Here is a 27540-nt window from a genome sequence, read left to right on the forward strand (position 1 = left end):
GGGTTAAATGTTGAATGCAGTGTTGAACAGGTGGGTCTTGAGTGATGTTTTGAATGTGGTGAGTGAGGAGGAGTCTCTGATGGTGTGAGGTAGCGAGTTCCAGAGGGTGGGAGCAGCGATGGAGAAGGCCCTGTCCCCCCAGGATCTAAATTTGGTCCGGATGGGGGGGGGGGGTCAGGAGGCTGGTACCAGCAGAGCGGAGGTTGCGGGTGGGAGTGTGTCTGGAGAGGAGGTCAGCCAGGTAGGATGGGGCCAGGTTATGGAGGGCTTTGTAGGTCAAGAGGAGGATTTTGTACTGGATTCTCTGGGAGATGGGGAGCCAGTGAACCATGTAAAGGACGGGGGTGATGTGGTCACGGGTCCGGGAATGGGTGAGTAGACGGGCAGCGGAGTTCTGAATGTATTGGAGTTTATTGGTGATTGTTGAGGGTGAACCATAAAGGAGGCTATTGCAGTAGTCCAGACGGGAAGTGATGAAGGCGTGGATGAGGGTTTCTGCAGCCACGGAGGAGAGGGATGGACGGAGACGGGCGATGTTTTTCAGGTGAAAGAAGGCTGTCTTTGTGATCTGTTTAGTGTATTTGTCGAAGGAGAGGGTTTGGTCAAAGATGATGCCAAGATTCCGGATGTGAGGGGAGGTGGATACTGGGAAACCGTCGATGTTGAGGGCAAAGTTATGGGTGGACTTGGTGAGCGTTTTTGGGCCAATGATGATTATTTCAGATTTATCACAGTTAAGTTTGAGGAAGTTGATTTGAAGCCAGGATTTTATTTCAGTGATGCAGTTTGTCAGGATAGAGTGGGTGGCGGTGGAGATGGACTTGGTGGAGATGAAAAGCTGGATGTCATCGGCGAAGCAGTGGAATTGGAGACCATGACGGCGGATTAAGTGACCGAGGGGGGACTGGTAAAGGATGAAGAGGAGGGGGCCAAGAACTGAACCTTGGGGGACACCTTGGGGGAGGGGAGCAGTAGGGGATTTGCAGTTATTGATGGAGATGAACTGACGTCTGTCAGAGAGGTATGATTTAATCCAAGAGAGGGCAGTGCCGGTAATGTTAAAGGTGGTTTCAAGTCGGGTGAGGAGGATGGTGTGATCGATGGTGTCAAAGGCGGCGCTGAGGTCGAGGAGGATGAGAATGTTGAGGTTGCCAGCGTCAGAGGAGAGGAGAAGGTCGTTGGTGATTTTGAGGAGAGCAGTTTCAGTACTGTGGTTGGAGCGGAATCCGGATTGGAATGTTTCATACATAATAAGGAGATAACTACTTAAGAGGGTATATGATTGGCTACGTGTATGTATATGGAGTAACTAGGAGGACGACCTATTACCTTTACACATGGAGGGTGATATTTACAACAAGATTCATGACACTTACAACAATAAAAAAAAACACAGGATTCTCAAATCCGCAACAATATGATAAAGGGAGCAGGAGACAAGATGGAGAGCAAGGACATCGGGAGATCTGTGGGAGGGAGAGGGCTTGGGGGAGGAGGCATGGGAAAGGGGGGGGGGGGGACACAGCTCGGACTTCCAGGAAAAAAGTCAGTATTTCAAAAAAGTGGATCTGGGGTGAATTAACAGGGATAGAAAAGATCAAGGTTTTGAATGGGGGAAATATGGTGTCCAAATATGGTGAAAATTGCTCTCACAAAACTGAAAACATTAACAAGTTCTACAAAAAAACACAAGAAAATTTTGATTGGGATGAGCAAGGTGCACAGGAAGATCCAGAGATGTGGAAGGAATTAATTGTCGATGAAGACAAAGAAGAAAGTGAAGAACAAATGAGTCATACTACTGCTGTGTTACACTCAGAAAGCATGAATCTTGCTGATCCAACATCACCAATGTCATGTTCTACAACTGAAAACCATCAGCATGATGCACACCAGGTTAAAATGTTGGAAAGAGAAAATGAAGCAGAAACCGATCCGAGAGATCATCTACGACTCTACGTGGTGTTAGATTTGATATTTGTTAGATTTGAGGAGGTGATCGACTCGACGAGTTGTGAGGAGGTGATCGATTCGACGAGTTGTGAGGAGGTGATCGACTCGACGAGTTGTGAGGAGGTGATCGACTCGACGAGTTGTGAGGAGGTGATCGACTCGACGAGTTGTGAGGAGGTGATCGACTCGACGAGTTGTGAGGAGGTGATCGACTCGACGAGTTGTGAGGAGGTGATCGACGACGAGTTGTGAGGAGGTGATTGACTCGACGAGTTGTGAGGAGGTGATCGACTCGACGAGTTGTGACGAGGTGATTGACTCGACGAGTTGTGAGGAGGTGATCGACTCGACGAGTTGTGAGGAGGTGATCGACTCGACGAGTTGTGAGGAGGTGATCGATTCGACGAGTTGTTAGGAGGTGATCGACTCGACGAGTTGTGAGGAGGTGATCGACTCGACGAGTTGTGAGGAGGTGATCGACTCGACGAGTTGTGAGGAGGTGATCGACTCGACGAGTTGTGAGGGACTACATTAACTCTTGTACATCCTGTTTTCATCACCATTTTGCCACATTTTTATGTACTTTGTGATTTTAAACGTTCAATGATTGTTATTATTGGTTTAAGACTTCAAGACCATAATATTTTTTTAAATTGGTATCGTTTGTATTTTGATGCAATGATGATGTAAGGATTAGTTATGTTGTAATTTACAATGTAAATCAGGCAGATTTAATAAACCTTACAATGTAAACCATACAAATTTCTCTCTTTGGACTGCCTTGTTTGGTGTTTTTACATGAATAAACCAAGATATTATTATTATTATTATTATTATTATTATTACTATTAGCTTATTCAGCACTGCAGATTTTCATTCTGAATCGCCGATTTCTTCTGACTGCAAAAGGAAGACTTTCATATCATTTAAATGAAAAATTCTCACATTTCCCTGCCCTGCGTTGCAGAATGGTGTATTTGACAAAATGGAGCTGATTTATGTCCTCAGCTCATTGTTTGACACCTGAGATGAAAACGGAAAGTTCAGAATCGCTACAGAAATTCAGCGATATTGATGTACACACTTCGCTTACATCAAATCCAAGAACGAAGTAGATGATTTGATTGACTACAGCCTCCAAAAAGGCTCAATCCTGAAAGTGCACGATGCTGAGAAAATCCATCAGTTTAGCATGGATATTTCTGCGGCATGTGACATTTTTTTTTTTTTTTTTTTCTATACTGAATCGAGGCTCGTGAAAGAGCTGACAACCGAGTTTCATTGCAAACTATCTAGCTGATCTCGCTGAGGAGGAACTATGTTGCAACCTCAATCAATCAACACGTCCATCCAGGGTTCCACATGAAACGTCAAAATGCTCTCAAAGATTTTTTTCAGTTTATCGATGCACTCAGGTGAGATTAAACTCGAGCATCTGTACTCATCAGTTTTTCTCTGTGGATCAAATTTAGCAAGTTACATAACGGATTAGATGCTTCATCCCACAGGCTCACCTGACTGACTGTTTTGAAGGAAATAATATTTGAGCATTAACTGATAGAGGATATGTTCTTCACATGTGTGCAGCAAAAGAGCCAGAAAGTATGAAAAATGTGCAGTATGAAGAAATGAACCAGCAGGGCCCCAAATAATTCCTGCAGTTTCTTCTCCACCGGTTGAATGAAGTTTGTGAGCTTTGTCAAGCAGTTGTTCCAAACTCAGGAGTCATGAAACAGCAGTTGCTCCATCAGGAGCGACATGATTCTGGAACAACAAGTGGAGTTAAATTGATATTTCGGCACCTTAAACATTAATGAATCAACGGATATATCACAGTAAGAAACAAGAAAGAGCAATCAGAGATTGCAAACCCTCGCCAGGATGTGTTTTCAGTGGTTTTTAAGGCTTTTCTGTGAAAACAAATATAGCGGCCGAACCACGTGACCGATGACGTCATTCATCATTTTCTTTTTCTCAACCAATTTATCCCTAGATTATGCTCAACAAATTTCATCTTGATCGGATGAAGTTTTGTACTTGTCGAATTATGACGTCATAATGGAGGCACCTATGACATCATTAACAGATGTTATTCCACATGGAGAGTTGTTTACAATGAGCCATGTTTCAATTTTTTCTATGCAGCGCTTTCGGAGATATGGAGGTGCAAAGTTTTTTCGGTTTTTCCAAAATGGCAGCCGAACCACGTGAGCGTGAACGAGCTGAGTCAATTGACTTCAAAGCTGTGATAGACGAGTTTGCCTCACTGAAGGCCAGGAAGAGGTGAACCACACAATCACACCAACTGCACGCTTAGTAAGCAAATGACCATTTATAAAGGCAGAAAACAAAACTTTAACTCTTTACTTGCCAATGTACTTGTATGTACCTAATTTAATTTGTAATAAAGTTATTTCATTGGGCTTTGCGTTTAATTCAGCATGTGAGTTATGAAGGGGCAGCAATTTGACATCTCACCCGGAGATGTGCCACGATTCCTCGATAGGCCACTGCCTATGATGTCACCAATTTAATTCTGTCGACTAAATTATCCAAAGATGACCCTCAAATTTTTTCATACTGACTCCCAGATGAAGCGTTGTACTTGTCAAATTATGACGTCATAATGAAGGCACAGACAGATGAAGCCACAGACAGATGAAGCGTTGTACTTGTCAAATTATGACGTCATAATGAAGGCACGGATAACATCACCATTAACATATCTTATTCCCCACGGGGAATACTTGACAATGAGCCATGTTTCAATTTTTTCCCTGGAGTGGTTTCCGATATGGAGGTGCAAAGTTTTTCCAATATGGCGGCCGCACCACGTGACCTATGACGTCATAATTATGAATAGAAAAATTCCTGCTGGCAGATGCGCTACTTTGGTAAAATTTCGTGTCAATCGGACCAACGGTTGCCGAGAAAATGAATTTTAAAAATGCAGATACGCACGCACATACGCATTCAAACGATCGCTTATAGTAAGGGCATTTTATGAGATATTTCACAAATCTGTTAACTAAATTGTTACCAAAAAATTTCTTCACCAATATGTTTGTAAAGGTGTGTAATAACATGTGTTAAAATGTTGAAGTTCAACTCCTGTGGGAAACCCAGAAAAAAAGCTGTTGAATTCGGGTACCGAAAAATTATTGTCGAGAATTTTTTTTTTTTTTAATCGGCCCTTAAGTAACTTATGAGGGGTCAAATAAGGGTTTTTCATGATTCTGAGTTGATTGTTAACATTTATATTTTCACTTTTACATTTACACACAAAGTAGCTTTTATTTCACATACCTATATAATACTCAAGAGTTATTTCTCATTCACAATGTCAGAAGTTTCAACAGTCATTGTCTATGTCTTCTTCAGACTCAACAACATCATGACTGCAGTTTCTGCATGTAATGCCATTACAGACTCCACAGGCCGAGATGCACGTGACCCCATTCTTCTTGCAGCTGCATCGCCGGTTGCTGCAATCTCCATGACAATTACAGCTCGTGAACTGCAATAGCTCCTCAGGAGCCGTGGGGTCCAGTGTTGGAACTGGCTCATACCCATGCACACAATGGTGTCAAGAGTGCCAGAAGTATCTGGAACATCATCTCCACTCCTACTATTAAGGAAGCAGTATTTGTAGTTTTGTGTCTCCGTGTAAGACTCAGTGTATCCCAGCCGGTGGAACTTGTTGAGCATCCATTTTGACACAAATCTATGATCAAGTTGTATGGCAAGCCCCATTGGTGTGGCAATACTCCAGACCGAGGTCGACAGGCCTTAATAAAATTCTGCCCCCAAACGGCAACTCTTTCGTCTGTCTTGACAATCGGTCTCAAGAACATCTGAAGGCTTGCAGGAACAAGTGTCAGCTGACTATCGATGTCAGTCATACTGTGTGTGGTGGGGTATGACTTTGGACCTAAATCAATCAAGGCAATATCATTGGATATGAACTTGAGTGCCGTCTTTATGATCTGAGTCTTCTCATCTCCATGGTCAAGATTAGCATGATGCTTCCGCAGAATATTGTCGGTGCCATCTTTGAGATAGAGTACATCTGCCCTTCTTTCCTGTGTTGTGAAATACAAGGTGTCTTCGTATTTCTCTAGAAGTTTTATCTTTAGCCAATGCTTTGAATAAGAAAGGCTCTTCTCTGGTGACTGATCAAACTCCTGCAGCTTTTCATGGACTTGGTCCATGTTCATTACCCCATGCTCTAATTCTGAGTCTAACCATTCGCAGAATTCAATAAAAACTGCCTCTCGCTCCTCATCATTACTCCTCTGTCCTCTCTTCCTTTTTCCTTCCTCATCAGTCTTGGATAAACTGTCACCTCTCGCAAGCATAAGTTTGCATCGCAAATGGTACAGTGTTTCTTCTGCTACCAAGTCGTTGATCCCTTCCAGGCGTCCAGTGACTTCAGTGCCCCAGTCATCCCCGCGACTCCGTGCTGTCTTCAGCAAGCTTGCCTTCAGTGTATCTGCAGTCAAATTATCTGGCACTCTGTATTTCTTTCTAGCTTGTGCTGGATTATTTTTGTAGAGCTGGGCTGGTTGGTTGCAAAGAATGCATACATCCTTATACAGGAGGTCAACTGACTGTGATCTTCTAGAACTGCAGCCAGTTGATGAACTGAACTCACAAGTAGTGCGTCTTCTCTTCAACTTTGATGACTCTTTCTCTGCCTTTGATGCTTGAGCTGACTTCTTGGTGGTTGCAACAAAGTTGTTGTACAGATCATTTTTACACTTCTGGTGGTACCTCAGTTTTCCTTCCTTTTGAGCCTCCTTCATACGTTCCACAACAGTAACATTTTCGACAGTTTCTGCTTGTTTCAATAAAGTTGAGTATCCCTTTGGAGTTGCCTGTATGAGCCTTTCAGCTGGTGTATCCGAGCGTGCACAGATGAAGCAATTGAGCACAGGTGGAGTAACGTCTTCATCCATATTGCTAGACTCCATGTCCTGCAAAGTAGAAAATGAGATATATTTAGAAATTATTTTTCCACAAAGGAGTGTCTGTGGTGAAATATAAATGTTAACAATCAACTCAGAATCATGAAAAACCCTTATTTGACCCCTCATAAGTTACTTAAGGGCCGATTAAAAAAAATAAAAATTCTCGAAAATAATTTTTCGGTACCCGAATTCAACAGCTTTTTTTCTGGGTTTCCCACGGGAGTTGACCTTCAACATTTTAACACATGTTATTATTACACACCTTTACAAACATATTGGTGAAGAAATTTTTTGGTAACAATTTAGTTAACAGATTTTCATATGTTTCCCTTACTATTACCCACGCGTATCGCCTTTTGCGAGCGCAGGGTAATAATGGCTGGTGAACGATGACGATGTGTTTTGTTTGAAGTCCCATGTTGTTGCAGGGTTGGCTGGGGGAAAGTAATTGGGTCAAGTCTTTCAAGAACCAGGTTAGGATAGGAATTTGTCATTTGTCCAAGGTACCTGCAATAGCTTGACAACTCTTCGCAAAGGACACCATGGAATCTTTAACATCCACAAAACTGGTGTCGGTGATTCACCTGCATTAGTTAGTGGATGTGATGGGACGTCCTGTTTAACATCCATCGGAAGGACGGCACACTCATTGATGAATCACCCAGTCCGTAAAACACCGGGATGACATTTTATAACTGAGTCAAGATTCTAATCCAGACTAGAGAAGCAAAAGCAGCACTGAAAGCGTCCACTGACGCACAGACAGAAACAAACTTCTACTTATCTTCCATATATTATTAAAGTAGCGGCAGTTTTACCCATCCAATGGACCACACACATGATGGAGCCACACCCATCCAATGTACCACACAGATGATGGAGCCACACCCATCCAATGGACCACACACATGATGGAGCCACACCCATCCAATGGACCACACAGATGATGGAGCCACACCCATCCAATGGACCACACAGATGATGGAGCCACACCCATCCGAATGACCACATACATGATGGAACCACACCCATCCAATGGACCACACAGATGATGGAGCCATACCCATCCGATGGACCAAACACATGATGGATGGAGCCACATCCATCCAATGGACCACACAGATGATGCAGCCACACCCATCCAATGGACCACACAGATGATGGAGCCACACCCATCCGATGGACCAAACACATGATGGAGCCACACCCATCCAATGGACCACACAGATGATGGAGCCACACCCATCCGAATGACCACACACATGATGGAACCACACCCATCCGATGGACCACAACCGTGACCACACCCGTCCATCCGATCGACCACACCCATCCAACGGAACACAACCGTGATTTCACCTACACCCATCCAAATCCACCCACCCATCCAAACCCATCCAAATCCAATCAAATCCATCCAAATCCACCCACCCATTCGACCACCCCCCATTTTATTCGACCACACCCATTATATTCCACCACACCTCTTTTTTTTCAACCACACCCATTTAATTGCACCACACCCATTATTTTTTTTAAAAATGAAAATTTTTGTTGCTGAAAAATGAAAACTGGATTGATTCCACCCACAACGACGTCATTAGTAGGAAGGTTGGCTCCACCCTGTAATATACTGAACAAACCTGTAATATAATGAAATGCAGTATACTATACTGTAATATACCGGCATTTATGGTTTCCATGCATTTCAGGCCAAACACATCGTCAAACCTGTCCATATTTACAATTGTCATGCCCTACCTTTATATTGCTAAAACACAAACTTCCGGGAGCATGCGAAGCAGCGCGTCGTTGCCTATGCATCGCCCAATAAGGAAGGGTGTTCTTCCGTGGGACTGTGTTAGTATAATAGATTTGTTAGTACTTTATTTACGTACTTTTCGACACTCTTACTGTGAGCCCCAAAACAAGGATGCTGCTGTGATTTTGCTTTGTTTATGAGCTTGTTGCTGTCTTCATATATGAGAACGAAATACCTCGATCGATAAGGTGGTGTATCGGCGGCGGTTTTAAGGGGTCGTTACTTTCTCACGTTTAAATTGTGATTCATTAAACACCTATGGTGAATCAGAAATGTTTATGAAAACACCTTAGTTTGGTGTAAATGTTGTTTTGAGACTTTAATTAAGAAACCCTCTCAAAATACGTCAGACTCCACGAAGGAAAGATCGGAGGCCATTTTTCTTCGTCCCTGCCTTTTGGCGTGTTGGTTGTGTGAGCGCTCGTGAGTTTTCATTCCGTTCCGTGTGTCCAATGATTTATATTGTATTTATTTCAGGAAATTCGGTCTCTAGTTTTAGTAAAGCGAATTGAATATGTCCTTCAACATCCGTTAAGATTTATTTTCCTCACTTCCTGGTTCGTTATCGTGCGCTGTGAGTGTTAAAAAATCATTTCACTTTCCAAGTGATTCATTCACCTTCTGATGGAAATCTTTGTTACCTCCCTTCTCCCTGGCTCGATTATCCCAATTCGACACCTGTTTCTCTCGCTCACCTGTGTTCCATTTGCGCGTGTTGACAACGTGCCAGGAAGTTGTGGGTGGTTCGTGTGCAGCCTCTGTGTGTGTGTGTATCTGTATCTGCCTGTAGATGTGTATGCGTATACATGTAATTTGTTTTTGGCTGCTATCCCCACACGCGAGTGGGCCTCGGGAGATGTGCCAGGTCTCGTAGTATCCATATCCTCCAGCGTGCGTGTGTCTGTCTTCATTCCATCCATCACTTACTGGTTAGTTTGATTTGAATCGCATTTTTACCTAACATGAACTCTGACCTTTGACGCCAAAATCGAATCGGTTCATCTTTGCATCATAATTTATACATGTACCAAGTTTGGTCAGAATCCCATCACTAGAGTCCCTGTATATAGAGAGTTGTGTCAACTCAAATTTGGACGCCATTTTGTGTCTGTGTGTCGGATTAGATATACATGTACATTCGCGATATGGGGTGATATATTCTAAACCTGCTAAAAAAAAATTTACTACACATATTTAGTCTTATTATTACATACAGGTGATATTTGTTTTGTCAAAAACTCAGCTATTGCCGTGAAAAAGAGCTGTGTGGTGATATTAAAAGTGGTATGGCAATGCATATTACAAGCCAACACTGCATATAAGAGCTAACATTATAAGTAAGACAAACCAATGCTGGCCAACTGGAAAATTGGTATGTACAATTGCTCAGTATTCTGTAGATAAATGCTGTAATCGGGAAAGATAATTTTATACTTAACGTTAAATATAACACAATTTTTTTACAATTTAATTTTGCAAAATATTTAGAATAATGTAAAAAGAAAATGGCAACAGGAAGATAGTCATCATAATCTGAACGTACAATTATAGTTCAAAGAGCTATACAAATATAGACAAGCACATGCCTGTCATTTTGTAATCGTTTAAAATATGTCTGATTGAACATGTCCTGCCATGATTTTGTAATAAATAAAACAATTCTTACATTGAGATTCATTTGAGGAGTCAATACGTTCATGAGTGGAGTAGGTGTGGTCGGACAAGTTTGGTAGATGTAGTCTCTCAGTTCTGGACGGTCCACGCTTCTTGGGGGAGTTGCGCAGCTTCACGGGTTTCCGGTAGCTAAATATTGTTGGAACTGCAGAGCACTTCAACCTCTTTTTGTCATCAGCTCGCCCCCTCTCAAACTGATTCACATCGAAATGTTCCTGCAATCATACAATGAGTGTCCTTGATGTATTTATTTATTGAAATTTTTATTCTAACACAACACAGTTTAATTTTAATGAGCTGTCATGTACTAGTACTTCCACAACAGAAAATCACATGGACAATCTTCCGGAAGATGGCCAGACAAATCGCTAGCTCTATCGACCACATGTATATTGATATCAAACAGGGATAACAGCTTTTGAAAGTTGAGCCAGTTTTAAATGTGGGTACACAAATACACCTGTTTTACTGCATTAATCACCTCGAAATATTGTATGTTTTGGGAACGATAGCTGTCACCAGGTTAAATATATAGGGATTGTCCAATGTGCAAAATCTTCCATCACTACAATTTGGCCATAAATCCCGGGGTGGGAAATATTTGAGCAAATATGCCACAAGACGCATGAGCACTGTACAAAGCAAACAATAACTCGTCAAATTTTGGACGTATGGATGGCTGCACAACCCGCAAAAAAATTGAGCAGGCCCCCCCCTAAAATTGCTTTTATGATTGCCGATTAGGCTAAAGATTTTAAACCAAAAAAATAACTTGCCTCGGAATAAGTTTTGAATGGACGGACAGACAACTGAAAACAAAACGGACCATGGGTTTCCCACCCCTATAAAATCAAAATTAATTCCCTCTGAAAAAGTACAGTGACATTGCCCGCAGACCAGGCAATGTCACTGTACCGGGACATTTCATCAATCAATGACAATATGCGGTCCGCCAGTTCTACCCGAAAAAAATTGAGCAGGGTTCTTCCCACGGAAATGCATTTTTGGTCAGCTCCTTGAAGATTATAAACAAACACAAATCACTTCCCTTTAAAAGGGTTTTCAACGGACAGACAACCAAAAAAAAACCGAGCAGATAGAATTGCTTTTGAACATCGATCATCAAGCGGCGTGGGCCTACCTGGCAGAGTCTCGAGGAGTCGATCGCTTTCCAGCTCTTTCGTCTGACTTTCGCTTCCCAAATTTGTCTTCTGACTTTATCACTTGGAAATCTATACATCTTATATTTCCCAGATTGGTTTGAACAACCAAAAGCAGAACAACCAGTCATTTTGTTTGGCAATAAACAACATTCCCGTACCAAGCTGACGTTCACGCACGGTGAAGTTAGACACAAAATGGCGCCACGAAATCACGTGACCAGAAATCTCGGGTCAGCGCATGGCGCAACTCTCTTTATACAGGGACTCTACCCATCACTGATCCACAAGTTAGCTCGGTAACAGAATCTTTACCTCACGGGACCTATTGACCCCACAATTCAATCATTTAATCTTTGCATCATTATATATACTTGTTCCAAGTTTGATTTTGATCTGTAAAGCCATTCTTAACTTATCGTGGTAACAAAAACCTGATCATGGACGGCTGGATAACCTGAATACAATGCCTCTGGCGACCATCAGCGGAGGCATAAAAACATTATAAACCACAAAAACGTATGACTGCCTTTTTAAACAGTCACTATTGCTGATTAACACGAGACTGAAATAAATCTGGAGGAGTCCCGACGTCCCCGAGGCATCGTATGCTTGTCACGTCCACAACGACTAACAGACCAGCACCTAGAACTACTGTAATCTATATATCCCAGAGAGGATAATAACATGACTCTTCCTGCCGCTTCCATAGGGAATGGGTGTTTTTTTTTTGTTTTTTTTAAAGGTTTTGGATATTTATGGGTTCTGTTCTCTCGGTGTCCACAATGGTTCACTTCGTTGACAATATTTGTTGTCCTTCCTTGCCCTGGTATGTCTCTCCCATCCACTCCCCCATTGCAGCCACAAAAGGCTGCACTATGGGGAATGTCCTCGCTCAACTTTTTCAACAGCTCTTTGCGAAGAAGGAAATGCGAATCCTGATGGTTGGGTTGGATGCTGCAGGAAAGACCACCATCCTTTATAAGCTGAAGTTGGGCGAGATCGTGACGACCATTCCTACAATCGGTGAGGAAGTTTGAATTTCTTTTTCCGCCGATTTTCATCTGAGGTTCGACGGCTTGTGATGAAACGTTTTTGCACGTCACAATGCCATTAATGACCGTGCTACCTCGAGTCTTTATCTTTGAAAGACTTTGAATTACAACTTCGATGTCAGTTTTTGTTTGGGTGCCTGAATGTTTTGTAGAGGTAAAGCGGGAATGGGAGAGGGGGAGGTTTTGAGTTTCTCGATCGAATTTCGTTTTATGGCTGACGTCGCACGATCGTGTCTATGCCACCCTGTCTTTAACCACCACCATTGAGCAATCGGGCTATATCGGTATCCCAATGTGATACGATAACAAATTACCATGTTCCATTTTCTCGATATTTGCTTGCTCTTGTTTTTCTCTGTCTTGGCGTGTTTATTATTTAATGCTTGCATGGCATTGGTGTGCAAATGTGGATGAATGAATATGAATGAATGATCGTTTTAAGGCCATTTTTTCCCGCTATAGCGGGGGTTAGCCTTGCGGGCCCCATGACAATCATGGTTCCCTGTTTGAGGCAATGTTTTTATGGCCGGATGCCCTTCCTGACGCCAACCCTTGGTCACGCTCTTACGATGCGCAGGGATACGGTGTACCTATTCTAAATCGGGGTACACACCGTGATCATTCATCCCAGCAAGCTGGTACTCGATTTGCCGACCTCGGAAGGATGACAGGCTGAGTCAACCCCCCTGGCGTTAATTCAGCGATCGACCGGGATTCGAACCCAGGATGCTGCAGGATCCTAGGATCCCTAACAGGATCCTAGGATCCCAAGCCGGCACCCTAACCGCTAAGCCAACGCCAGGATGATGATATCTCAAGGATGAGTGATGATGAAATTTGGTGGGTGGGTTAGGTGTGTGACAAGGACAAATTGATTCAATTCTGGTGAAGATCCGAATCCGGATCCGATGATTTTAAAGTGATGTGTCACCATTGAGTGATACAGCTAAAACCGATACACAGTATACCACGATATCTCAAGTTATGGACAGATTCTGCCGAAGCTTGATGAATATGTTGGGTGTTTGATAAGAACGAATCGTTTCGATTTTGGGGAAGATTCAAATCTGGAAACAACAGTTTAATTTTTAAAATGATTCTTCACCATTGAGATATATTACACATCTCAAAAAGTTGTGGGCGAGTTATGACAAAACTAGGTGGATGAGTTTGTTTGGTGACAAGAACAAGCCGATTAGATTTTGGTTCAGGTCCGAATCCAGATCCGGCCTATCAGTGGGATACAAAACAAACGGTTCAGCCTGTTTATGGTACAAAAACTGATACAAAACGTAATAAAAACGACAATGGAAAGATTTAGTTCACCTGGACTTGCACTTGGTCACGACACTCTTCACGCCAAAGGACATGTTCCACTTGTTTGAGCAGGGTGGTGTTCCTCCCCCTCCAAAATAGGAATTTGCTCTCTTCTCTGAAACTACACACTATTTAAATGAAACATGACCACAACCTTCATCATCCATGATGTACCAAAACTTGTTCATGGCATTAAAAAAAAATCAGGGTCTAAGGGAGTCTGCGGGGAGTTTGAGTGACTTTTGCTCCTGATCCAGGTGACCTTCAGGGCCCACAGTTCTATTTTTATGATTACTTCAATTTGAAGGAGCCTGGTGTTGGCTGAGCGGTTAGGGTGCTGGCTTGGGATCCTAGGATCCAGAGTTTGAATCCCAGTCTATCGTTGAATTAACACCAGGGGGGTTGTTGACTCAGCCTGTCATCCTTCCGAGGTCGGCAAATTGAGTACCAGCTTGCTGGTATGGATGAGCCATTCAGGTATCCTGCGTCGGAGTGGCGACCCATCCAGGATTATGCCCAATAGCCAAGGAAACTGCTTCGGCAGCATATGCATCGTCACGGTGCAAAAAGGAATGGTCATCATCAATTTGAATGATTTTATGATCACTCTCATTTTATAAACTCGTCCACAAGCCTGATCAATGTGATATACAAACAACAACAGGCATTTTAAGGCCATTTTCCCTGTAAGAGCGGGGGTTAGCCTTGCGGTCCCCATGACAATCTTCTCCATTTTGTCCTATTTTCTGCATCTCCCCTTGTTAACCCCCTTGCCCGCATTTCTTCTTCGACCATTTTTAGCCAAGTCTTTCTCGTCCTCTACTTCCTTCTACATTCATTTCCATCACTTCTCAACTAGTCACTTTCATCCTTCCTCAACACATGACCAAACCCTCTCAACCTGTTTCTCTTCACAGCATCAATCACAGGCTCTATTCCCATCATCTTTCGCAATTCATCATTTGTCTTCCTCTCTCTCAACGATACTCCACACATCCACCGAACCATTCGCATTTCCATCCTTTCCAGCCTTCGTTGCTGCTCTACGTTCATTACCCATGTCTCGCTCCCATAAATCATAACACTTCTCACACATGCAGCATACACCTTTCCCTTCAGCTTCAACGACACTCCCATCCTCGTCAGCACACCACTCAGTTCCCGAAACTTCTTCCTTGCACATCTCACTCGAGCAACCGTTGCCGAGTCTGATCCACCTTCTCCATTCAGCATGTCTCCTAGGTAACAAAATGTTTTCACACCTTCCAGCTTCACGCCGTCTCCAAGATCCAACTCAACATTTCCTCCATCTGCAGCTCCCTCTGTGCACACCTTACACTTGAATGTAGCTGCCACACTGGTTAATGACCCTCTCAAACCACGACATTTTTGATGAACCCACTCAGTGCACATTGCACATTGAATGGAATTTACTCCGACACCCTTCCTGCACACAGCACACAGCACACGGCCACTTCCCAGTTCTTTCCACCTCACCACATGCTTTACCACTTGCCATCACCTTCGTTTTTCCGATATTCACCTTCAGACCTTTTGTCTCCATACATTCCTTCTACTTGTTCATCTTCTCCTTCAGTCCATCCATACTTTCTGCAATCAACACCAGATCATCTGCATACAACAACTCCCATGGTAAACCCTCCTTTACGTTCCGAGCCAGCACCTCCATCACAGCTACAAATAGTAGTGGACTTAGTACCGACCCCTGATGCACTCCCACCTTCACCTCAAACTCACCACTGTTCCCGTCCTTCGTCCTTACAGCTGTGCGCGCTCTTTTGTACATTGCCATCACTACTCTAATCAACCATTCCTCCACTCCTAATTTCCTCAATGCCCATGTCACTACTTCACGTGGAACCCTATCGAATGCTTTCTCCAGATCAACAAACCCAAGAAACAACTTCTTCCTCTTCATGTATTTCTCCTGTAACTGCCTCACAATAAAAAGCGCGTCTGTTGTTCCTCTTCCTGGCATAAATCCAAACTGCATTTCGTCAATCTTCACTTTCTTCCTTATCCTCCTCTCCAACACCCTTTCCAATACCTTAATTCCATGCTCCAATAACATTATCGCTCGATACGAGCCACAGTCCAGAGGGTCACCTTTCCCCTTGTATAGAGGGACAAGGGTACTCAGTTCCCACTCCACTGGAATGCGGCCTTCTTTCACCACCAGATTGCAGATCTGTCATTCTCGTCACACCCCAATTTTCCGCTGCCTTCAACATATCTCCCACAACTCCCGTCGGCCCTCCCGCTTTTCTGCCCTTCATTGCTTTTATCGCTTCCTCAACTTCCTTCTCGGTTATCTTCTCTGCCAGTCCTAAAACTGGGTTACTCTCCATGTTGCCAATCCCATTCATTCTCTGCATTCAACAGTATTTCCATCTTCCTCTTCCATCTTCCTTTAATTCCATCTGGGTCCACAACGATTTGTCCCACTTCATCCTTCAAGCAACTCATCCCCATCACATCACACCTCTCTTTCACTATCTGCTTTGCAATCCTGAATACCGCTCTCTGACCCTCTTCCAAATCCAAGCGTTCTCCGAACATTTTCCGACATGCCTCCTGCACCTTTGCTACCTCTTTCTTTGCAGCCTTCTTGGCTGCCTTATAACTTTCATGCTCTGCCTTTTCTGCCCCCATACCCTTCGCCTTCTGTCACTCCTTGAACTTCTTCCTCTTCTCGTCAATCTTCTTTCCAACTTCATCATCCCACCACCATGTTTCCGAGTGCCTCGGTGGTCCTTTTGTCCATCCACATACTTCACCAACGGCTCCCAACAGACTATCTTTCATTGACATCCAACCACTTTCAAGCTCAACCACATCATCCTCTACCATACTCAGGCTCTCTTGTAATGCCTCACTCACTGTCACCTCTTTCAACCTCCGCACCTTCATTCTCGGTTGGTACTTCACCCGCCGAGCTCTCCTCGCACCTTTCACCCTTATGTCGCAGACAACCAAGTGGTGCTGTGAAGCAGCCTCCTCCCCCGGGATCACCTTTGTGTCCCGGAGGTGCCCCCTATCTCGCCTATGCACCAGCAGGTAGTCAACAGTTGTCGTTGACCCACCTGACGTGTATGTAACAAGCTTATTATCCTCTTTCTGGAACTGAGTATTACAAATCAACAAATCAGCTCCATCAGCAAACTCCAAAATCCTTTCACCTTTTCCATTTCTCACACCATTTCTGTAACCCCCATGAACTCCCTCAAAACCGTCCATACTCCTTCCCACATGTTCATTTAGGTCTCCTCCTACCACAACAACTTCCTTATCTTTTATCTTTCACGTTTTCCATCAGCTTCACTATTGCACACCAGAACTTGTCCTTCTCTTCATCGCTCCGACCAACCTGCGGAGCATATCCCGAGATGACGTTCACCAAGAGCTTTCCAATCATCATTTTCACCATCATCAACCTTTCACTCACCCTTGTCACACTCACCACACTGTCTACAAACTCCTCAGAAAATAGGACACCAACACCATTCACGCCTTCTGGGCACCCTTGCCACACAAACCTGTATTTCTGTCCCTGCCTACCCTTCACCATTCTCACACCACCTCCCTTCCATCTCGTCTCCTGCACACAACATATGTCCTCTCTTCTTCTGACCAATACTTCCACCACTTCTCCTGATCTCCCTGTCATTGTCCCCACATTCCATGTCCCAAACCTCAGAAACCGATCTCCACGTCGGGCTTCAGACGTTTCGTCGTCATAAATGGAGTGATTTCCACCCTTGCTTCGATTGGGTTCCCCACCTTGAGTTTTGACGAGAGGGAGTGGGGTCCCCCACGGGGTACTACGGGCTGTACCCTGCCCATATGTAGTTGTAATTGTCATGGTTCTCTTTTTGAGGCAATGTTTTTATGGCCGGATGCCCTTCCTGACGCCAACCCTTTTCGTCGCCTCTTACGACACGCAGGGATACGGTGTACCTATTCTGAACCGGGGTACACACCGGGAGTACACAGTGCGCGCACACACACACACACACACACACACACACACACACACACACACACACACACACACACACACACACACACACACACACACACACACACACACACACATATATATATATATATATATATATATATATATATATATATATATATATATATATATATATATATATATAAAAGGATACAACAACAACAACATGCATTTTAAGGCCATTTTCCCCGCAAGAGTGGGGGTTAGCCTTATATATAAGGATAGTGTTGGGGAAAATGGATTTGTGTTCAGTCAACCTATTTTATTAATCCCCTGCCCAGATGGGACCACAGCTTCTTTTTTTTTTGTATACTTGGTCAAAGCTCGTATTAGAGCTAGCACATAGAACATATAATAAAGAGAGGGAAGCTCAATAGCAATAGGGAACAGGGACATCAGATCTGTGGAAGAGAAAGGGTTGGGTTGGTTTGGGGTGGGGTACATGGGATAAACAAGCTGGACACACCAAGGACTTTCAGAAAAGAAAACGAGGAAATTGAAGGAGGTGAGTTTTGCTCTCCATCTGTCTGTCAGTCCGTCAATCCTTCCCACCTGTGGTTTTCTGCACTTTTTCCCATACCCCTTTAACATATTCAACTGAAACTTGGCACATGGCTTTATTACAAGTTACAGAACAAGTTTGAATTTTGGGGAGTTTTGCAAATTTTTCACGGAGTTATGCTTTTTGCTTGGAACAAGAGCATTCATTGGGACTGGTAGGGGACATATATTGCAAAACAATCCTTCCTCTTGTTAAAGATGCATTTCCTTTGTATTGGATCTTTTCTTGTCCTTTCTTTCCTTTTCCATAACGTTTTAGTTTGTCTCATGACCATATGATTTAACCCATTACAGGATTCAACGTGGAAACTGTGGACTACAAGAGCGTCAGTTTCACGGTTTGGGATGTTGGTGGACAGGATAAAATTCGACCACTATGGCGACACTATTTCCAGAATACCCAAGGTACTGTTGCCGGTTATTTCTTATTTTCCATCTCCTACTACCCAAAATGTCACTTTTGCTGAAGTTAATCCCAATGCCTATCCCGACATCATATTGTGTCGATGTGTTGTATCCCAGGAGTAATCTTTGTGGTAGACAGTAATGACAGAGAGCGTGTGGTTGAGGCAAGGGATGAGCTCAAGTCGATGCTTGATGAGGAAGAATTGCGTGAGGCTAACCTTCTGGTGTTTGCAAACAAACAGGTAAATTAGTTAGCCATCCAACTTGCAATGATTCTCCTGTTATGCTTCTTTTTCACTTTGGCTTCAGCTCATCTTCTACATTCTGCATTCCTTTCCCTTTCCCTGACCAACTCTCCACATGCCGATTGCCTAGGACTTGCCAAACGCCATGAACGTAGGAGAACTCACACAGACCCTGGGATTGCATTGCTTGCATCGTCGCAACTGGTATATCCAAGCCACGTGTGCCACCAACGGCGACGGCCTTTACGAGGGCCTCGATTGGCTTACCAACTCTTTCAAGTCCACAAAGTGAAACGGCAGTGTTGTCATCTCCCAGGCCAGCCCAGTCCAACTTTGCTCCCGACGAAAACACCGTTGCCTCTTGTTTCGAATGCAGGGTCATTCCGGCCGTAAGATGATCATGGACTTCGTCGACCTGCATTTGTAAAGGTTACCACATTGAGTCGAACTGCCAACCGACACTCGCCAAGAGCGTTGCATAATTGCTCGGTGGTCGAGTGCAGCTCACTAATGTTGCTGCTTCGTGGTCAAAAAACAAACAAAAAAAAAAACCTTCCATTTTGGTTAAAAATATACGGACGTGCAGCTGATTGCAAGCGTCCGTCGAACGAGGTCTAGGTTTGCAACCGACTTAAAGTACCTTTTTGCAATGAATGGAATGTCAAAATTCATCACATTTGTTTTAACCACATCGCTTCATGAGTGGAAGCTTTGCCAATTCGTTTGAAAATGAACTTTGTGGTGTTAATTGCTTCATGTTAAAGCTTTTTTTTCCCCCTTTTGTTTCATGTGAGTGGGCAGCGTGTTGTTGTGTGAAAGTGTCCTTCGCTGGGTATTTGGGAAATGGAGCGGCATGGCATCAAGGAAGCCTTTATGGATCAATGTGCGGTTGTCATATGCTGAGATTCATTTACACAGAGGGTCGAATTTTTTTTTTTTCTTTCTTTGTCCTATTTGGCAATGGGTTTAATGTTACATTTCAACTTTATTTCACATATAAAAAGTCAAATACTCCAAGTGTTTGAAGATTTATTTCTCTATAAAATAGATGACATGAACACATCTAATGCTTGAAGTATATACGTTGCATAATGAATCTTGGTATTGTTACCAAATTCAGAATGAGTAATAGTAAAAGCGAAAGGGTTAAAATAGTAAAAGTGAAAAAAAAAAAAGGAAAAATAAAATAAAATTGGTGTGTGGTTCATCTCTTGAAGGGCTGGTATATACAGTCCATGGTTGAAACGTCTTTTTGTGTAATGTGTGATAAAGGGGGCCGGTGTGTGCCATGTATGAGCCATTCATCGAGCTTATGGTGATTCACCTTTTGAGCCACGTGGTAGGTGAAACGGGTCTGCTCTTTTTTTTTTTGGATACAAGATCGAGGCTCATGTAAGAGCTAACATTAATTACAAAAAAACAAATGGACACAACGAAATAAATGGAGCGGGAGACAAGATGGGGAAGCACACAAGTACAACATTTGAGAGAAGGGACCGGGAGATCTGTGGGACGTAGAGGGCTTGGGGGGAGGAGGAGTGGGAGAGGTAAAAAAAAAAACACGGACACTGCAAGGACTTCCAGGAAAGAAGTCGGAATTTCAAAAAAGTGGATCTGGGGTGAATTAACAGGGGTGGAAGAGATCAAGGTTTTGGATGGGGGAAGACAAGAGATGGTGGTGAACAGCTGTTTTAAAGACCTGGAGGGAGGAGTGGGATTTAAGAGAGCGATGGAGTTTGTTCCAGAGGCGGGAGAAAAGCGGAATGAAAGATTGAAGGTGAGCAGAGTGTCTTCATTTTGGCAGTTGCACCAGAAGAGGGTTGCAGGCAGATCTTGTGTGACCTGTAGGAATATTTGGGGGACAGAGCAGACAGGGCTGGGGGGGTTAGGCCAGAGAGTCAGTAGAAGACAGAAAGACCATCAACCTGCCTGCGGTGAGTGAGTGAAAGGCCCTCACAATCGGCTTCATCGCGGGAGATTCCAATGATTCTGAAAGCTTTGGTTTCAACAGCGTGAAGCCGAGCTCAGTGTGAGGCAGGAGCATCAGCCCAGAGGGAAGAGCAGTATTCAATTGAGGTGCAGATGAAAGCCTTGTATGTGGTGAGGAGCTCAGGTGTGCCAAGGAAGGACTTCGCACGATGGAGAATGCCCAGTCAGCTATGGCTTTGGAGGCCAGCTTGGAAATGTGGTTTTCCCAGGAAAGATCATGGCAGATTGTGAGCCAAGAGATTGAGTGACTTATTGGAGAGGATTGTTGAGAAAGTAGATGGGAGGGTTGTCCAGGTGGTCTTTTCGAAGAGACATAGTGAGAGTGTGAAATTTGTCAGGATTGAAAGACATGTTCCACTTGTTTGCCCAGTCTGTGATTTTGTCCAGGTCTGCAGAGAGTGAGGAGGCTGCAGACTGCCGATCTGAGGGATGAGGAATGGAGCGACAGAGAGTAGAGTCATCAGCAAAGATAGAGAGGATTTTCCAGAGAGTCAGAGAGATCATTGATGAAGACCAGAAAAAGCACAGGGCCCAGAACACTGCCTTGGGGAACTCCAGCCTGAACAGGAAGAGGAGATGAGAGAAATCCATTCAGGGCCACACGTTGACTACGACTAGAGAGGAAGTCCGCAAGCCATGTGTGGAGATTTCCATGGATACGATAATAAAATGTCGCGTGTTGGGAATAAAATGCGGACGTTCAAGTGAAGGCCAAGGCACGGCACCTAAAGCCCAGGTTTGTTGGAATGTCTGTCGTAAAACGAACAAGTGTTAATATACAGTGTTTGCCAATTATCAAAATGCTATCCTCTTACTTTTTTTATCCTTGCACTCCAACCCCTCCACCACCCCATTTTCAAATAATGGTGATGCACTGAAGCTTAAAAATTAACCAGCGATGTTGTTTCATTCCCATGGATAGCCTGCTGGAGTTTCGAGGATGAATTGGTCTGTGTCCAGCAGTTTGTTATTACAAGACGTTCTCTCCTGCAGTCCCTGGCTGGCAGGATGGCCTCGAGGTATGTACACTCGCCTCGAAGCTGTACAGCCTGTGTTTGAATGCTGACACAGTTATAAACTGTCATCCTGGTGTTTCACAGGCAGTCTGATTCAATAATGTGTGTGCTGTCCTTTGGATGGAAGTTAAACAGGGCAAAACAGGGCATCTGCCAGCATTAGTTGGTAGATGTTGAAGATCCCATCCCACGGTGTCCTTCACGATGGATAGGCGGCACGCTACCACCAGCACCCTGAACAAATTGCAAATTCCTGCCCTAAACTACGAAGTCGAGTGACAGGCCTGGCCAGCCGGTTCGTGAAAGACTTGGGCCAAACACTTCCTCCGGCCAACCCCACATGAACGCAGGAATAATTGAGACTGTTAAAGAAGAAGATTTCAAGACCAAATGACCAAGTCCCTCCTCCCCCCGGCATGGTGTCCACATAAAGCAGGCTGTCCACGCACGGCCATAACATAACCCTTTCACACAGCACATGAACTGCCGAGCATGGAGCTTCTCGGCCACAACGAGCTTCCCAAAGTGGCTCCCGCAGCAGCAGAGGTTCTGGAACATGACCCAGACCAGAGGGGTGTTGCAGCCTGAGCCGTGAATGATGGATGGCTCTCATAAGTCCTTGACACTGTACAGCCAAGGGAGCGAATGCAGGCCGATCAAGTTTTTATCATCATGCTGTTTCAAAATATTTTTGATCATGCCGCCTTAAAAAGTCAGGTTAATTTTGTGACTCGTGAAATGTACAAAACAACAGGAGTGAGTTATGGAGGAGAAAGCGAAAAGGTTGCTTATTAACTCCGCCACCAAAGATGGATGGAGGTTATGTTTTCACCTCTGTCTATTTGTTTGTGAACAAGATATCTCAAAAGTTGTGGACGGATTCGGACGAAATTTGGCAGAGATGTAGCATAGCATATATGACAAGGACGAAATGATTCGATTTTGGTGAAGATCTGGATTCGGCTACTATAATTTTTTAAGTGATTCTTCACCATTGGGAGATCGGGCCAAAAACGATACCTAGCAGGATATCTCAAAGTTGTGGACGTATTTGGACGAAACCTGGTGGACTGGTTGGGTGTCGGACAAGGACAAACAGATTCGATTTTGGTGAAGATCTGAATATGGATTCGGATATGAGAATTATTTAATTTTTTAAGTGATTCTTCACCATTGGGAGATAAGGCTAAAACCAACAATATAGCAGGATATGTCAAAAAGTTATGGATGGATTTGGACGAAACGTGTTGGACAGGTTGTGTGTGGGACAAAGAAGAATTGATTCAATTTTGGTGAAGATCCGGATCTGGATCAAGCTAGTATAATTTTTTAAGCGATTCTTCACCATTGAGTGATATGACCAAAAATGATATATAGCAGGATATCTCAAAGTTGTGGACGGATTTGGACAAAACTTGGTGAACAGGTTGTGTGTGTCAATAGGACTAATCGATTCGATTTTGGTGAAGATCTGAATATGGATTAGGCTACAAATATTATTAAATTTTCAAGTGATTCTTCACCATTGAGAGATCGGGTGAAAAGCGATATATAATGCCTAAGTCACACATAGGCGGATTTGTCGGCGACTACTGGCGACTGGAAAAATCGCCACCACCCGCCGACAATCGTAATGAAACCGTAATGGACGGTCGCCTGTAGTCGTGGTTATCCTCCCCAGGTCGGCTGCAGTCGGCAAGAGCCGCAAAGGGGCCAAATATTTTTTTTAATGTTTAAAAACGGCGCGCTCAGTCGCACTCGAAAAAAATCCGCCATGCTGTCGTGATGGAACCGCCATGCTGTCGTCGGTATCCGTAATAAGAGCGTAAAGCGGCCGCAACCCAGTCGCTCATAGTCTTCCGCAATCGTCCCACCAGCTAGCACGGCAGAGATGCGAATGCCATACGGCCTTCCTGCGGCATCTTCCCGACTACGGGCCGACACTGTTGCGGCTGCATATCGACTACAGAAGAACTGTCACGTCTCTCCTGCGGCTATGGGAGACTGACGACGACAGCAGTAGGACTAGTGGCGGCCGAGTTACGGCCACTGGCGACAGAGATACGACTGCCTGGCGACTGCATTACGACATACCACGATTCCATGGCAAGACAGGATGGTGTGAGGGTCTCCGTGGAGTGAGGTCCTGTGGTGCCGACAAGGATATGGCTTTATTGTTTGGACTTGGGACTTTTGAGAACTTTATTTTTGGGACTTGGGACCAGTGGAAATAATTTGTTGGACTTTATTTCCATTCTCTCTCCCTGCAGAAAAGTTTGATTATTACATTACAATGATACATCTTTATTAACTTTCTTATTGTACATCAAACATCTTTATGCTTCACGTCATACATCATTGAAATGAATAAAGTGAAATGTAAAATAGAGAAATAAAGATTTAAAAAGTTGTGTGAATCGTCTCCAATCGCCGGCGGTCTTATTGCAGTCTTGCGGACGTCGGAGTAAACCGCCACCCGGCCCCAATGCAGTCGCCGCGATCCGCCATCGGTCGTAATCTAGCCGCCAGACTGTCGCCGTCCATCTGCAATGCAGTCGTCGTCGATCTTCAACAGTCGCCATCCCACTCGGGGCGTCGTCGCAATGCAGTCGCAATGTGGCCGCCTGCAGTCGCCATACTGCCGCCTGACCATATTTGACCGCCCGAAATCGCCAGTAGTCGCCGAAAAATCTTGATCGCCGGCAGTCGCCAGTAGTCGCCAAAATATCCGCCTATGTGTGACTTAGGCATAACATTATATTTAAAAAAGTTATGGACGAGTTATGAATAAACTTGGTGGATGAGTTGGTTAGGTGACAAGAACAAGCCAATTCGATTTTGGTTCAGGTCCGAATCCAAATCCGGCCTATCAGTGGGATACAAAACGTATACTGTTCACCAGGCGGAGGTATGCTCTCTACTGAGTGCTGTTCTAGTTCAAGTATGTATTACCACAACAAATAATTATCCAACTAAAATACTTACAAAACAAGATAAATGCAAAACTGTACAGTTGTTTATCAAATTCAAAAATATTTATTACAATTGCACAAAAATGGCTTGACCTAATTGCAGTTGCAAAAACAAAAACGTCGATGTAGGTTATGAAACCATTTTGATATGACAGGTAATTGTGAAGACTAAGATGTGTGCCTTGATAGAACATAATGTTCTTCTCATCACTCCTCCAAAATATGCATTTGTATCACAACCCATATTGCAGTCATTACTGATTCAGTATTGTTATTCGCTGTCAGTATCATCACGGTGTGTGTGAGGTGAGGACCTTCTTTCAACTGAACGACGACGGTTGGAGGAACGTCTCTCCGACGAAAATCCATGGTACATGGCTGTCCTCATTTCCAAGGAATTTCCACAAGGTGAGGTCCTCCTCCTTTCCGACCTCCCTTCTGACAAACGGCCACGCGGAGGGGTCCTCCTCCCTTCTGATGAATGGCCATGGGGCGAGGTCCTCCTCCTTTCTGTCCTCCCTTCTGACAAACGACCACGCGGAGGGGTCCCCCTCCCTTCTGATGAATGGCCATGGGGTGGGGTCCTCCTCCTTTCCGACAAACGTCCATGGGGTGAGGCCTTCCTCTTTTCCAACAAATGCCCATGGGGTGAGGCCCTCCTTTCCGACAAACGTCCACGGGGCAACGCCCTCCTCTTTTCTGAGGAACTTCCACGGGGCGAGGACCTCCTCCTTTCCGACAAACGTCCACGGGGCAAGGCCCTCTTTTCTGACGAACTCCCACGGGGCGGGGACCTCCTCCTTTCCGACGAAAGTCCACTGGGCGAGGTCCTCCTTTCTGACGAAAGTCCGCGGGGTGAGGCCCTCCTCCTTTCTGACGAAAGTCCACAGGGCGAGGCCCTCCTCCTTTCCGACGAAAGTCCACGGGGCGAGGCCCTCCTCCTTTCCGACGAAAGTCCACGGGGTGAGGCCCTCCTCCTTTCCGACAAAAGTCCACGGGGCGAGGCCCTCCTCCTTTCCGACGAAAGTCCATGGGGCGAGGTCCTCCTCCTTTCCGACGAAAGTCCACGGGGTGAGGCCCTCCTCCTTTCCGACAAAAGTCCACGGGGCGAGGCCCTCCTCCTTTCCGACGAAAGTCCACGTGGCGAGGCCCTCCTCCTTTCCGACGAAAGTCCATGGGGCGAGGTCCTCCTCCTTTCCGACGAAAGTCCACGGGGCGAGGGCCTCCTCATTTCCGACAAACTTCCATGGGGCAAGTCCCTTCTCTTTTCTGACGATCGTCCACGGCGTGAGGTCCTCCTCCTTTCCGACGAGCGTCCACGGCATGAGGCCCTCCTCCTTTCCGATGAAAGTCCACGGGGCGAGGCCTCAGTATTTTCCGATGAATGGCTACATAGAGAGCTCCCCATACTTTCTGAGGAACGGCCACCAGGAGAGGCCGCCCTACTTTTCGAGGAACGGCCACAAAGTGAGTGCCTCCTCCTTTCTGAGGAACGGCCACAAGGTGAGATACCCCTCCTTTCTGAGGGATGGCCAAGGAAAGGGGTCCTCCTCTCTGAGGAAGTCTTTCCCTCTGAATGAGGAAGACGAGAAGTTTTCCACCTGTCCGAGCCCTCAGCATAAGGAAACGTTATTTGACCCTCTTGGTTACAGTTGTGAGATTCAGTTACTACTCGCAACCTTTTGGTAATTGGATTATGTGAATCATCCCTCTCTGATGAACTGGAATCATGACGAGGCCCACATTTCCTTTCATAACTTTGCTTTGCATCATAGCTATGACTAAGCTGCGAAGGTGTCTTGTATCTTTCATCTGGGTGATCAGTCCAGTTTTGACGCTTGCATTTTTGCTCTTCTTGGAACCACCCCTTCGATTTTGTGTTCAAACTCCTGTAAATTTATCAAATAAAGTGGTCAATAAGAAATAACGTCAAAATAATTAACATCTAGGATGATAGAGCAAGCAAACACTATTTTAAACAAAACTTCTTCCAGTACAAAATGATTAACAGTCTGTAATGAAACCAAATAAAAGGGAAAACAATCGTATTTAATGGTGAAACATTTGTCGATCATAGACCTACGATGACAACAACAATCCCAATAACTATCAGGGATGCCTCTTCGTGGTGGTTGTACCCCCCAATTTAAGTTGGGGACCAAATCTTCCCCATTCTTCCCTGCTGCCCAGATTTGTCAGGCTCACTGCTCACCTCCACTCATTTGTTCCTCTTCCTTCTCAACTGTGGAGCCAACTTGCCCATTCTGTTCAGTCCCATTATTCCCTCCAGGGCTTCAAGACAGCTGTTCACCACTACATCAGGCATCCCCAATCTATACTCATTACCTCTTCTACCCCAAAT

General features: G+C 44.5%; 2 protein-coding genes across 9 annotated transcripts in view; one reads left to right on the top strand and one right to left on the bottom strand.

The window, feature by feature from the left end:
• Positions 1–8901: 8901 nt before the first annotated feature.
• LOC137433917 (ADP-ribosylation factor 2-like) lies at positions 8902–20263 on the top strand. 3 transcript variants are annotated; one of them, XM_068126405.2, is made up of 5 exons: positions 8902–9168; positions 12441–12605; positions 18846–18956; positions 19074–19198; positions 19332–20263. In XM_068126405.2, the coding sequence occupies exons 2-5, from the start codon at positions 12458–12460 to the stop codon at positions 19491–19493; spliced, it is 546 nt and encodes a 181-aa protein (XP_067982506.1). In that variant the 5' UTR covers positions 8902–9168; positions 12441–12457; the 3' UTR covers positions 19494–20263. The 3 variants fall into 3 exon arrangements, with proteins under 3 accessions (XP_067982506.1, XP_078642061.1, XP_067982505.2); XM_078785935.1 differs by lacking the exon at positions 8902–9168 and adding an exon at positions 9179–9319; XM_068126404.2 differs by lacking the exon at positions 8902–9168 and adding an exon at positions 9474–9674.
• LOC137433915 (multiple myeloma tumor-associated protein 2 homolog) overlaps positions 19990–27540 on the bottom strand; it is a 76475-nt gene continuing 68924 nt past the window's right edge. For 5 of the 6 annotated variants that reach the window (XM_068126400.2, XM_068126401.2, XM_068126399.2 and 2 more), the window contains one exon: positions 19990–27067. In XM_068126400.2, coding sequence (XP_067982501.2) covers positions 25450–27067 — 1618 coding nt within the window. In that variant the 3' untranslated portion in view covers positions 19990–25449. The remainder of the gene's footprint in view (positions 27068–27540) is intronic. The other variant, XM_068126403.2, reaches the window with a different exon arrangement.

Source organism: Myxine glutinosa, chromosome 10 (genome assembly GCF_964187855.1).
Source record: "Myxine glutinosa chromosome 10, kmMyxGlut1.1, whole genome shotgun sequence".
In the NCBI taxonomy this organism is placed as follows: Eukaryota; Metazoa; Chordata; class Myxini; order Myxiniformes; family Myxinidae; genus Myxine; species Myxine glutinosa.

Excerpts from the sequence above, each read along its gene's own strand:
- LOC137433917 (XM_068126405.2), top strand. The coding sequence starts at position 12,458 with ATGGGGAATGTCCTCGCTCAACTTTTTCAACAGCTCTTTGCGAAGAAG. Across the intron at positions 12,606-18,845 it reads GACGACCATTCCTACAATCG|GATTCAACGTGGAAACTGTG; the intron begins GTGAGGAAGTTT and ends AACCCATTACAG. Across the intron at positions 18,957-19,073 it reads CTATTTCCAGAATACCCAAG|GAGTAATCTTTGTGGTAGAC; the intron begins GTACTGTTGCCG and ends GTTGTATCCCAG.